This window comes from Calidris pugnax, unplaced genomic scaffold, assembly GCF_001431845.1.
Source record: "Calidris pugnax isolate Ruff unplaced genomic scaffold, ASM143184v1 scaffold335, whole genome shotgun sequence".
Taxonomy (NCBI): Eukaryota; Metazoa; Chordata; class Aves; order Charadriiformes; family Scolopacidae; genus Calidris; species Calidris pugnax.
Window position 1 is genome coordinate 821,489 of NW_015091148.1, and position 11,601 is coordinate 833,089.

At 44.0% G+C, this 11,601-nt stretch overlaps 2 protein-coding genes across 5 annotated transcripts in view; both read left to right on the forward strand.

Annotated features, from left to right (window-relative positions):
* Positions 1-6,265: 6,265 nt before the first annotated feature.
* HOXB8 (homeobox B8) lies at positions 6,266-9,860 on the forward strand. 2 transcript variants are annotated; one of them, XM_014958958.1, is made up of 2 exons: positions 6,266-7,872; positions 8,655-9,860. In XM_014958958.1, exons 1-2 carry the CDS (start codon positions 7,452-7,454, stop codon positions 8,960-8,962), a joined length of 729 nt encoding a protein of 242 aa, XP_014814444.1. In that variant the 5' UTR covers positions 6,266-7,451; the 3' UTR covers positions 8,963-9,860. The 2 variants fall into 2 exon arrangements, with proteins under 2 accessions (XP_014814444.1, XP_014814445.1); XM_014958959.1 differs by having other exon boundaries at positions 8,658-9,860.
* A 199-nt stretch (positions 9,861-10,059) lies between these two features.
* The window catches only part of HOXB7 (homeobox B7), a 5,229-nt gene continuing 3,687 nt past the window's right edge, over positions 10,060-11,601 (forward strand). The window contains exons 1-2 of one of the 3 annotated variants that reach the window (XM_014958949.1): positions 10,060-10,159; positions 11,288-11,570. In XM_014958949.1, coding sequence (XP_014814435.1) covers positions 10,079-10,159; positions 11,288-11,570 — 364 coding nt within the window. In that variant the 5' untranslated portion in view covers positions 10,060-10,078. Of the gene's footprint in view, positions 10,160-10,344; positions 10,543-10,952; positions 11,571-11,601 lie in introns of those variants that run through there. The other 2 variants (XM_014958950.1, XM_014958948.1) reach the window with 2 other exon arrangements.

Sequence of the window (11,601 nt, forward strand, 5' to 3'; positions counted from 1 at the left end):
CAACCCGCTTTCCTCGGGGGCCCAGTGCCCCACCGGGGCCGGGGGCCGCCGCCTCCCCGGGGAAGGAGCTTCGTCCCGCGGGGTGGCACCGGGGGATGCTTCTGCTGCCCCCCCCCCATCCTCATCCTCATCCTCATCCTCATCCCGAAGAAGGGTTTAGAATAACAAATCTGGACCTCCCTGGTCTCATGCCATGCCGGCCGGAGCTGATTTCTCCTCTGACAGATCCACTGGAGGTTTCTCCAACCCGCCCGGGCGGGACTGGTTTCCCTTTATCTCTGTAAGACTTAACTTTGTTTTGGGAAGGGGGGGTGGGGGTAAAATTGATCATTCACTATAGTTCAGATGGATTTTTTTCTTTTAAAACAAACTCATGTCAAGGTGAGAGATAACATTAGGTATGTTTCTAGAAAAACATCTTACTTGTCCATCATCTTTTACCATGATGTTACTATTGTGGCGATCACCGATGCCCAGTATAAAGGTAGCAACACAATAGCCAGCACAAGAACGTGTAAACAAGTCAATAGCTGCATCGTACCTATTGAAAACAAAAAAAAAGGAGACATTTTCCTACAGATATTTCCGGTTTTTTTTTTTTTTTTTTTCCTTTTTTTTTTTTTTTTCCCTTCCCCCATGATCCAGAGATAAGAATCAAGTAGCTGCGCCTCGGTGCACTGAAATTTCATTTCAATCCCTCTGGAAAGGGGTAAAAAAGAAAAAAACAACAAAAAACCCCAAACTCCCACTCGACAAGAAACCAGATCTTAAGTCTTTAAAACCATCCCTCAGAAAGTTTTGTTCTTTTTTTTTTTTGTTTTTTTTTTTTTTTTTAATGCATAGACTTTCTCATGTAAAACTTTCCATCATGAAGTAGTTCCTTGGGGGCTTCAAAATTTAACTGTTCTGTTGCCGGAAGGAGTTAAATATAACCAAACTTCTCCCTGCGTCAAAGCCCCCAATCTCCTTCCTCGAAACTCAATTAAGAAAAGCTGTTTCGGAGACATTTTGAGCTGGGGGAAAAAAAAAAAAAGTTGGTGGCAGCAGGATCGTTTCTCTAAATCTGGACTAATTAAAAATAATATAGTGCGTTGAAAAAGATGATTTAGCTGTATTTTAGCTGGACAGTCAAATTTTTCAGTTTTGGTTGATTCTTCTCAAGGATGGATGAATTTCAAATCTGCTCCATGCTGAATTGGTGTATTCCTCATATCTCGAGCTGAGTATGGACTTGCCTAAATCCTCATTACTATATTTTTCAGAAGCGTATCCGTGACTTAATTGATGTTTGCAGCCCATCGGCCATTAGGATTTAGAAGCGTTTTTTCACTTTCCTTAGAATTGTGGTAAAGAGCTGATATTTTTAAGATGACAATATAAGGTTCTTTTTAAATAGAATTTAAAATGTTAGTTCATTTTATTAGGAAATATGCTTACTTTACAAATGTTGGAAAAACTGTCTTCTGTAGCATCAGCCCGGATGTATTTTCCAGAGATGTTTAATGCTCCAGAATAAAAATCGATTTTAGAACAACAGCTCCTATATGTCATTGTGTTATACTGCTTCATCTAAAATTTCAGAAATATTTTCATTGTGTTTTCCTGCGTTCTTTAGTGGCTCGTTAAGTGTATTATAAGAATCAATTTTTTCTTAGGTTAAAAAAAAAATGTCCAGAGGCAAATGGAAGTAATTCCTCTCTGGTGTAGCAAGTGCTTACTCGGTCCCATACAAACTTGCTGAGATTCTAAATTTTTTTTTTTTTCTTTTTTAATTTTAAATTGGCCATCTCTAATCTTTGGTTACATTTCCCGGTGGTTGCTTGTTTGTTCGCATGTTTATTTGTTTGTTTCTGAGGGTTTCATCTTTGCTTTCCCCCATCAGCCCAAGGGGACCAGAGGCAAAGGCGCAGAACGGACTGGCTTTATTTGACTTTTCTTTGGTTTATTCCCCAACCGCCCGAGGAAAACTCTTTAAAGAAAAATTAGAAACCCAAAACAAACAGTGAGAAACCCCACCCCGCTCTCCCTGCTTGGCATCACCTCGGATTTGACACGCGGTTCCTTTTTCCAAGGGCTCAATGAGCGGCTCCTCTAACTCCCTCTCTAAATTCGTTTGACATTTTATTGCTCATGAAGAAATACAAGCGCTTGGAAAGTGTTTCTATCTCTATATTTAAAAAACAAACAAACCCTAAGACCTGCTCAGCCCTGCAGGAAGCAGGTAGTGAGAAATATAACCAAGAATCTCTCTCCACTAATTTTTAACATAATGGGCACTCTAAAGGGCAATATTTCACTTCTTAAAAAAATCCTTTCTTTGGGGCAGCTCTGAAAAGAAAACAAAAGAAGAAGAAAGATATTTGGAGCTTAGTGAGAGAAGAGAGAGAAAGGGAAGTAACTTGTCATAAAAAAAAAAGGAAAATTCAGTGCAGTGTGCTGCAATAAAAGAATATGACCGCTATAAAACTTTATAGGGTATAAATTTCTGAAGGTTAAGGAACTAAACGGCTGTAAAGCAAACAGTGCAAGAAAACTTTCAGGAACTCCTAAATTACTACAACGACTTGGGAATGTGGGGAAACCCAACGTGTAAATGCTCTTGTTTCTGCTTCACTCACATACAAAGTTGCCCTCTTCTTTTTTTTTTTTTTTCCTTTTTTTTTCCTTTTTTTTTTTTTTTTCCGAGGGGAGGGGGTATTTTGGAAATAAGGGGTGGGGGAGAGGGAGAGAAAAGGTGGGGAGGGACTTTAGCTAATTTATTCTTCTTTTGCAGATGCCGTGAAAATCCAGCGCTCTGGATGATTCCCTTTGTTCTTTTTTTTTTTTTTTTTCCTCCCCCCCCCCCCCTTTTTTTTTTCTTTTCCCTTTAAAGCAATTCCAGGCTGCCAGAACGCTGAGCCCTGCACACAACAACACACACACACAGAGGCGCACACACACACACACACACACACACCCCCATTCACACACTCGAAGTTCTGGCGAGACGTCTGGGCTTGGGAAGCTCTTTATGGGTTTACAGCCCCGGCCTTCCCCCTCCAGAGCAGAATGACCAATTGTTTAGTCTCGGAATTTGAAACAATAGCGGTTTTCAAAAGCAAACCCATTTTCCCTCTTTTATTGCCGGCTGGATGGTGCAGTTTTCCCCGCGTAAAACTTCAGCGCTGCGGGGCGAGGAGGAATAACTCAATTTTCCCTTTTTTCCCTTTTTAATTCTTTTTTTTTTCCTCCTCGCTTTTTTCCCCTCGCTTTTCCCGGGTTTTATTTCCCCAGGTCCCAACGGGGACACCCCCAGCCCCCCCTTTTTTTCTGCCCCCACCCCGAAGGAAAGCTCCCCCTCCGCGGCTCAGACTGCAGCTCCGCGCAGGGCCGCTAGGTGGCGCCCTTGCTCCACGCAAGACGCGCGTCTCCCGCGCGCGGCCGCGGGGCTCCGCGTAACACCTTGACTTCATTAGCGGCGGCACGCGGGCTGCGAGCACGAACACTCCCGAAGCATAAAATATAGGGTTAATTACAGCCATTTTGCCGGTTACATCTATTTTTCCCTGCGAGGGTAAATTATGCGAGGTTTGGGTTTAGTTTTTTTATTATTATTTTAAAAAAAAGGAGAGTTAATCTGGAGGCTCTGTGCTGAGAGGTGGGACGCGCATCTATTTGAAATGTTCATTTAAAAGGGGAGGAAAAAAACCCCACCAAAACCCAAACCATGGGGTTTTGTCTTCTGCTGATTGGGGTGGAGGTGGGAGGGGAGCTTAATTATCTCCAAACCGAAGATTTACGCTCGCAGGGCTGGAAAAGAGGGTGGCTCCAAGATTTCGGGGAGAAAGGAGCACCCGGAATCAGGATATTTCCCCCAGACTCTTTCCCTCGGCCGTTAGGATGAGCTGCGCTTTCTCGGATCTTTATTTTATATGTTTTAGATTCATAACCCTCGCCGGACAAAACCCCCCACATTATAATGCTTTTTAGAAGTCGAATTGGTCATTTTTGGTAGAGTTGCTCCGTCTTTTGATAACGCTGCTGCTTTTTGCCCAAGGTCTTAACTTAATATGTTTGGTGATATTTTAAAATCGTACAAAACCGGAAATTAATCCAAAACGCTATTAACTTCCCACGTTTTGTGATACGTATAAACCCCCCACTGATGCAGGAACAGCAAAAACGGAAAGTTTAAACTCCGTTGACCACTTTTATTTTGGCCTTTGTTTCTTCAAAATTACCAGAGAAAAACTATTCAGACATTCCAGTCCTTCAGCTACAAATTCGGCTACAAATAACATAGAAAGGAATGGTGGCAATAATTTAAATAAAGGTTTTCTTCCAAATTGTTATAAACGGGTATTTTCCAAATAAATGTTTCTCCCCAGTTCCATCAGATTCCCCGATAAGCAGCGTTCTGGGGAAGAATGTAACAAATTAAACCCCCACCCACAACAGACCAGGATGCGATATGTTGTTTTAAAAAGCAAAGTTTAAGCATCTCAAGACTCTGTTTAAAAGCTACAAAATGAATTACAAACGTAAACAGAAATAGATGGGGAAAATAAAGAAATATCTTGCCCTTGTGCATTCAGTAAAATGCGGAGAAGTGAAAAGTTAAGGTTTACCCAAGAAAGGTTTGTTGTTTTTTTTTTTTTTCCTTGAGAATTCCTAATAAATCTTTCCTCCACTGGGTATTTATAAATTATCTTCTCTCTCTCAGACACACGCACGCACACACACACATCCCCACTTGTTTTTTCTTATAATAGAAACATTTTCCTTTCATCAGGAATCTGAGTACAGTATATGAATGATTTAAGATCAGCCATTGATTTCTGGTGCATTGGTGAGTTACCATCACTTCACGACCATAAAATTCTACTCCACTTGATAAAAACGTTAACTTCCAAGAACAACTTCAATCCCGCCTTCCCGGGGTCCACATACGAACGGGAATTCCTGCTATTTTTACCTTAAAAACTTGGGTAGATAGATACGCCTGCAAAGAAGACAGCTTCTTTTCTAAAATTACTTCACTCGATTCAGATTATTTTAAATTTTTTTCTTTCTTGAAAATTCTAGCATCGAGCATCCCCACGCCAGGCTGCAAAGCTCTATTTACTTCTGTGCACCGTTTCTGGGGTTTTATGTTCAAAGATGAAACCAAAATCTGCTCAATCGACAATAAAAGTGTTGAGAAAAATAAAATGTTAACTTGCCTTTTAGGGGGGAAAAAGCCTTAATTATACCACTGCAAGTACTCCAACAACAATAATTACTTGAAAAGGCTCTTAGACTCGACTGAAATTATCCTTACACAAAATAAAGGAAACGTATTTACTTAAATTATTTCTCAAAGGATGGTTTTAAAGTTTTATTCCGTTACTATCCTTGTTTTCTTCCTTCCTTTCCTTGTCTCTCTCTCTGTCTTTCTTAATTCCCTGCTTATTCCCACTGCCAATTTTAATTCAAGAATTTTTTTGTACCAAAGCCCTGGCAAGACAGACTAACCGAACCATTTTAACTTTTTCCTCTTTTTTCCGTCTTGTGGAGGTTGAAAATTGTCCCTCGGTTCAAGGCAGGAGGGAGCGAAACCGTCTTTAATTCACCTTTCTGGTGTCAAACCCGCGCAGCCGGATGCAATGGGAAGCAGCAGAAATCAAGGCAGGGCAAAGGAAAAATAATAAAGAAATAGGGGTTTTAAAGGGCGTCTTTAAACTCCTGTTGAAGGTGGAATGATTGGAAAATCTCGCTGGCATCGCGAGGGGCTTGGAGGGGCGCCGGGGGTGTCGGGGAGGCTGGGGCAGGGTCGGGGCTCGGTGTGTTACCGGCTGAAACACCTCCCGGTGATATTTGCTGACTGCGAGAAATGAATTTCAAAATCTACCCCCTGTGTGTTTAGACGGTGGAAAATTGCAGCGTTGGCATCTTAGGGGTAAGTTTGCTCCGTTGTTACCAAACGCCAATAAAATAGAAAGCCTCTCTCCTCTCTCCCTGACCCCATCCCCCCCCCCTTTTCCCCAGTTTTCATCAGAAGTATCATGAAAAAAAAAGATGTGAGGAAAAAAAAAAAAGAAAAAGAAGTTATTGGGGAGGGGGTGAGGTAGGAAGAGCCATCAGTTACCCACCATAGAGGTTCTGCTCTGGGTGTGATAAGCGACACAATACTTTTAGTTCGCAATCATCCCCCAGCACGTCTTGAGCAAGTCCTCGGCGGGGGAGGAGGGGGGCAGGGGAGGGGGCTGCGGGAGAGACACGAGAAGTCAATGTTATATATGAAAAACTATAATCATTTTAATTCAATATTGACACCTCGACATCTCGCTGTAATGCGGACGGGTCCAATCGAAACCTCTGGTTTATAGCGGTAGAGGAACGAACTCGTAAAATCCTAACGGCTTTTATGTAGTGCGGTATAAACAACAACAACATCCCCGGCTTTATGGCGTTTTATAGTTTGTTAAACAGTTTACAGCCTTTTTTGGGGCTATTACAAATGCAATTCCCTTCATGTGATAGTTAAACCTTTATCAATAATAAGGAAATTGATCATTAAAATGTTAAATATGACTACCTCGTTTGTTTTAAAATATGTTTAGGGTAAGAAGCTGTATGATTTGATAACTTGTATTAAAATACCAATTACATTTATAGGACCTTTTAAAACTGGTAGCAATTAAATCGTGTTCTTTTACAGTTTTCCAAAGCGACCCTGACATTTAAAAAGGCTAAAACTGCCTCGTTAAAATTTTGAAATTAACGACTGCGAGCGCTTCTCTTTAATTTTCCAACACTCCCCAAAAATCAATCTTTTGGGTGGTCTAGGTATGTGATTTGTTGTGAGGCGAGCGATATCTCATTAATGTAGGTAGTTAAACATATTTAATCCGTATATTCACCCCACCTCCTTCTCCCTTCCCCTCTCGCTCCCTCTCTCTCTCTCTCTCTCTCGCTCCCTCTCCCTCTCTCGCTCCCCCTCGCTTGCTTTTCCTTCTTTATTCTCTCACACTCTTCCTTTCACAATCATGCAGTGCAGAGTCCGTGTGGAGTAAGGAGAAGCCAATAGGATGAGGTTTTGGTAATAGATGCAAATGATCATGAAAAGACACTGCAAAATATGAAACAACTCATTTGCGCTGAAGTAAATCACTGAAAACTGTTTATGAACTGGCATCTCTTCTTGGAAATGTAAAGCGAGAACTCTTTAAGTGGCGATTTTTTTTTTTTTTTAGGGGTGGGGGGGAGGAAAGAATTCAATATCATGCAGGCTTAGAGTTTTGATTATATCCTCCTTTTATATTCCTGGAAATCACAAACTGTCGTTGCTTAGCATCTTAGCGCTTTCTTTTTTTGCTAATAGATTCCCGTGGTCTGGTTTGGTTGGCTTTTTTTTTTTTTTTTTTTTTTTTTTTTTTTTCCTTTCCCTCCTTTTCTTCCTCCTCCGAACAGATACTCTTATTTAAATTAAAATGAGTTCTTATTTTGTCAACTCACTCTTCTCCAAATACAAAACCGGGGACTCCTTGCGCCCCAACTACTATGACTGCGGGTTCGCTCAGGATCTTGGGGGCAGACCCACGGTGGTGTACGGACCCAGCACGGGGGGCACCTTCCAGCATCCGACCCAAATCCAGGAGTTTTACCACGGAGCGTCCTCCCTCTCCAGCTCCCCGTACCAGCAGAACCCCTGCGCCGTGGCGTGCCATGGGGACCCCGGCAACTTCTATGGCTACGACCCCTTGCAAAGGCAGAGCCTCTTCAGCGCCCAGGACTCGGACCTGGTGCAGTACACGGACTGCAAGCTCGCTGCCAGCGGCCTTGGAGAGGAGGCGGAGAGCTCGGAGCAGAGCCCTTCTCCCACCCAGCTCTTCCCCTGGATGCGACCGCAAGGTGAGGCGAGATGGAGAGGACGCCGAGGAGGCATTTCCTGAGCCCCATAAAGTAGCCCTCTTTGCTTTCTTTCTGCCCCTCTTTTGCTCGCTCGCTTTCTTTCGCTCCCCTTTTCTTCCCCGGTGACTGTATTTTACTGCTTTATGGGGGTAAACTTTTGCACTTGTAAATTGCTTTATAGTTTAATTACCCTGAAGGAGACCTTTTCTTCTGGGGGCTGAGCGAGCCGGGCTTTCTGTGGAAGGAAGCGTCCTTAAAGTTTATGGCACTTTTATAGCCTTAAAAAAGCCCCTTCATTTTTGTTTTGCGTTTGATTTGGGATTTCGGTGCTGCTGCTCGCTCTGCCCGGGCTGCAGCTCTTTTCTTTTTTTTTCTTTTTTTTTTTTTTTTTTCCCCGGGATCCCAAAGACCCGGAGCCTGTTGTTGTTGTTGTTGTTGTGATTCGGGTAATAATAAGTGTGCAAGTGCAGGGCTTTAGCCGGGCTGCTCGGAGTAGGCTGGTGGGTGACACCCCCCCTCCCCTGCCACCATCACCCCTTTCCTTTATAACCATCTTCCCTTTTATAATATTCTCCAGGAGCCTTTCCCTCTCCCTCTTTGCTTCCTGCCTTTGCTCCTGCGAGTCCTTTCTTCCTCCCCCTCCCGTGCCTGTGTGTGTGTGAGTGTGTGTGTGTGTGTGAGCGGGTGTGAGCCTGTGTGTGCCTATTCCCGAGCCTGGTTTATGTATCTTTCAACCTCCTTCTCTTCTTCCCCTCTTCCACCCAACCTTTGCAATTCCCCAGCAGCCGCTGGACGGAGGAGGGGGAGGCAAACCTACAGCCGCTACCAGACGCTGGAACTGGAGAAGGAATTTCTATTTAATCCCTACCTGACCCGCAAACGGAGGATCGAGGTCTCGCATGCCCTGGGATTGACAGAAAGGCAGGTCAAAATCTGGTTCCAGAACAGGAGGATGAAATGGAAAAAGGAAAACAACAAAGACAAGTTTCCCAGCAGCAAATGCGAGCAGGAAGAACTGGAAAAACAGAAAATGGAAAGAGCCCAGGAGGTGGACGAGGAAGGGGAAGCACAGAAGGCGGACAAGAAATAAAAGGATTTTTAAGGACTGAAAGGCAAGCGCTGCTGGGGTGGAAGAGCCCCTGAGCCCCACGTTAATGGCAGTTAATGTAAGGGAGGGGTGGGAAAAAACCAACAATGCATAGAAAAGAGAAAGGAAAAAAAAAAAACCTTTTATTGCTGTAAAACAATATAGCTGTAAGCACCACTTTCCTGATTATCCTTTGATACAATGAACAGTATGCAAAAGTGATCGGGAGGTCTCTCCTGCCTTTTGCCAGTTATTAACTAGTGGTAGTGTAACGCAATAGCTTATGTAAAACATGACTGTGAAATTTTCTCTCTCTCTCTGTCTTTCTCTCTGTCTCTCTCTTCTTTCCTGGGGGGTGGGTTGGTTAACATAGCTTTCAATGCTATAGGAGTTACGTGAAATTACATTTGTGCACTTTTTTTTTTTTTAATTATTTTCCACTTTTTTTGTTGTGGTTTATCTGTATGTATTGGAGGTAGCTATTGAAACAAACGTCCCAACAACATGAAACTGCCTATTTATGCTATAGTTATCTCTCCTTTTCTCTCTCTTTCTCTCTTTCCTTTCCTTACTTATGTTCTTTTCTTTGGTTAGGGATTTTCTTTTTTTTTTTCTTTTTTTTTTTTTTTACAATTTTTAAATGTCTCTTCCTAAAAAAGGGAAAAAAGAAAAAAAAAAGACAAGAAAAAAAGCATTTTTCTCTCCTTTAGTTAGCATGCGCACAGTGAAGCAAGTTGTAAAGTGATCTTTAGGTTAACTGTGAAAAAGAATGTATACTGTATACGTGAATTACTTTATTGGGGGAACTAATGATATATTTTGTTGTTCTTTCATCACTTTGTTCTATTGTCTAAACCTGGAAGCGGCGGAAGAAAGTTACAATAAAGTTTACAAGCGAGAATTCCGTGACATCATTCTTTTACCCTGCTCCATTTCCTCCAGGACCACTTTGATAGAAAGGAAATAAAAGTCAATTGTGTCGGAGCTGCAGCCCTGGCCATCAAAGCCTGCTTTGCCTGGAGAGATGCTGGCGGGCTGGGTCGCTGCTGGGACGGGCTGGGGCCGGGGGGCTGCTGCCCGGGAGCCGCGGGGAAGGGGGGGGGGCCCGGGGCAACTGCCATGGCTTCTGCTCTTGTTGTTGTTCCTCACAGTTCCTGGGTGGTGACAGGTTGGGAGGCTGTGTGGAAATCCTTCCTGAAGGTAACGTGCCTTGTTTTGTTTTGGTTCGGTGTTTTTCCCCCTTCCCTTTCTCTTCCCTCCTTTCTTCCCCCCCCCCTCGCCCACCCCTCTCTCCCCGCAAGACGCAGCCCAGCCCCGGGTCCCCCCTCTCTCTTTTCCTCCCACTCAGTCTCTGTGCTTCTGCAGCAGAAAGCAAATCAGCCAGCTGGTGAGGTTTTACTTCTAACTGTAATTGAGTCCCGCAGAACCGCTGACACGCCGAACAAGGGAGCTGTGCACTCTTTATTTTTCGCAACAAGAAAAGCAAATGCCAGCTCAATACGAAGCTCAAAGCCCGTGGCACTGGAATAAATTAGATATAGAGCTGAATGGCATTTGGGGAAAAAGAACCCTGAAACTATTAGGTATCAATGAGACATTTGTCTTTTTTTTTTTTTTTTTTTCTGAATGTTACAGATAACCTAGAACAAGCTTTCAAAAGCCTACCTTCAATTTAAAATGAGGGAATTATGTAGAGTCCTGTGAAAAAGTACCTCGGAGCCGCAGAAATGGTGCGAAAGGAGGGATTTTTAGACGGGATCAATAAAGGGATAAATAGAGCTCCCTTCCTTTTCCTCCAGCAGAGAGAGACCGAGAGGGAGACGCTGGTTTATCAGCAACGTGCTTTTGCCCCCCACCCCCCCTCCCCTTCCCCTTTTCCCTTTCTCCCTCGGTCTGAGCTGAAAACTGATTACAGGTTGCTTATCGACTCCAGCACAATTTCACCCCTTCCAGCATAGATCTTGGAGGGTTTTATATCGCATCAATTATTTATCATATTTTATAAATCCAGCAGCACTACAATTTTTTGCCCCCGAGGAGGGAGCGGGCGGCGATTGGCGCCGCCGGAGCCACGTGCCCGCGCGTCACATGGGCCGGGAGGAAAAAGGGCTCCTTTTTGGTGTAAATCTGGACTCTAATTCCGTAATATATCACGGTACCTCGTAAAACCGACACTAAAACGTCCCGACCTACAAATCACCCGGCCAAATTATGAGTTCATTGTATTATGCGAATGCTTTATTTTCTAAATACCAAGCCGCAAGTTCGGTTTTCCCATCCGGAGTCTTTCCCGAGCAAACTTCTTGCGCTTTCGCCTCCACCACGCAGCGAGCGGGGTATGGGGCCGGATCCACGCCTCCCTTCGCCGCCTCCATGCCCGGGCTCTACTCCAGCGGCAGCGCCGTGCCCCCCCAGCCCCCCAGCATGTACTCCTCCGGCTACGGCCTGGAGCCCGGCTCCTTCAACATGCACTGTTCCCCTTTCGAGCAAAACCTCTCCATGATGTGCCCGGGAGATGCTTCCAAGCAGAACTGCAGCAAAACGGACCAGAGGGACTCAGATTTGCAAAGCGACAGTAACTTCCGTATCTACCCCTGGATGAGGAGCACAGGTAAGCCCCAGCTCCCTAAAGAAAGGATCCT

Excerpts from the sequence above, each read along its gene's own strand:
- HOXB8 (XM_014958958.1), top strand. The coding sequence starts at position 7,452 with ATGAGTTCTTATTTTGTCAACTCACTCTTCTCCAAATACAAAACCGGG. Across the intron at positions 7,873-8,654 it reads CCCCTGGATGCGACCGCAAG|CAGCCGCTGGACGGAGGAGG; the intron begins GTGAGGCGAGAT and ends GCAATTCCCCAG.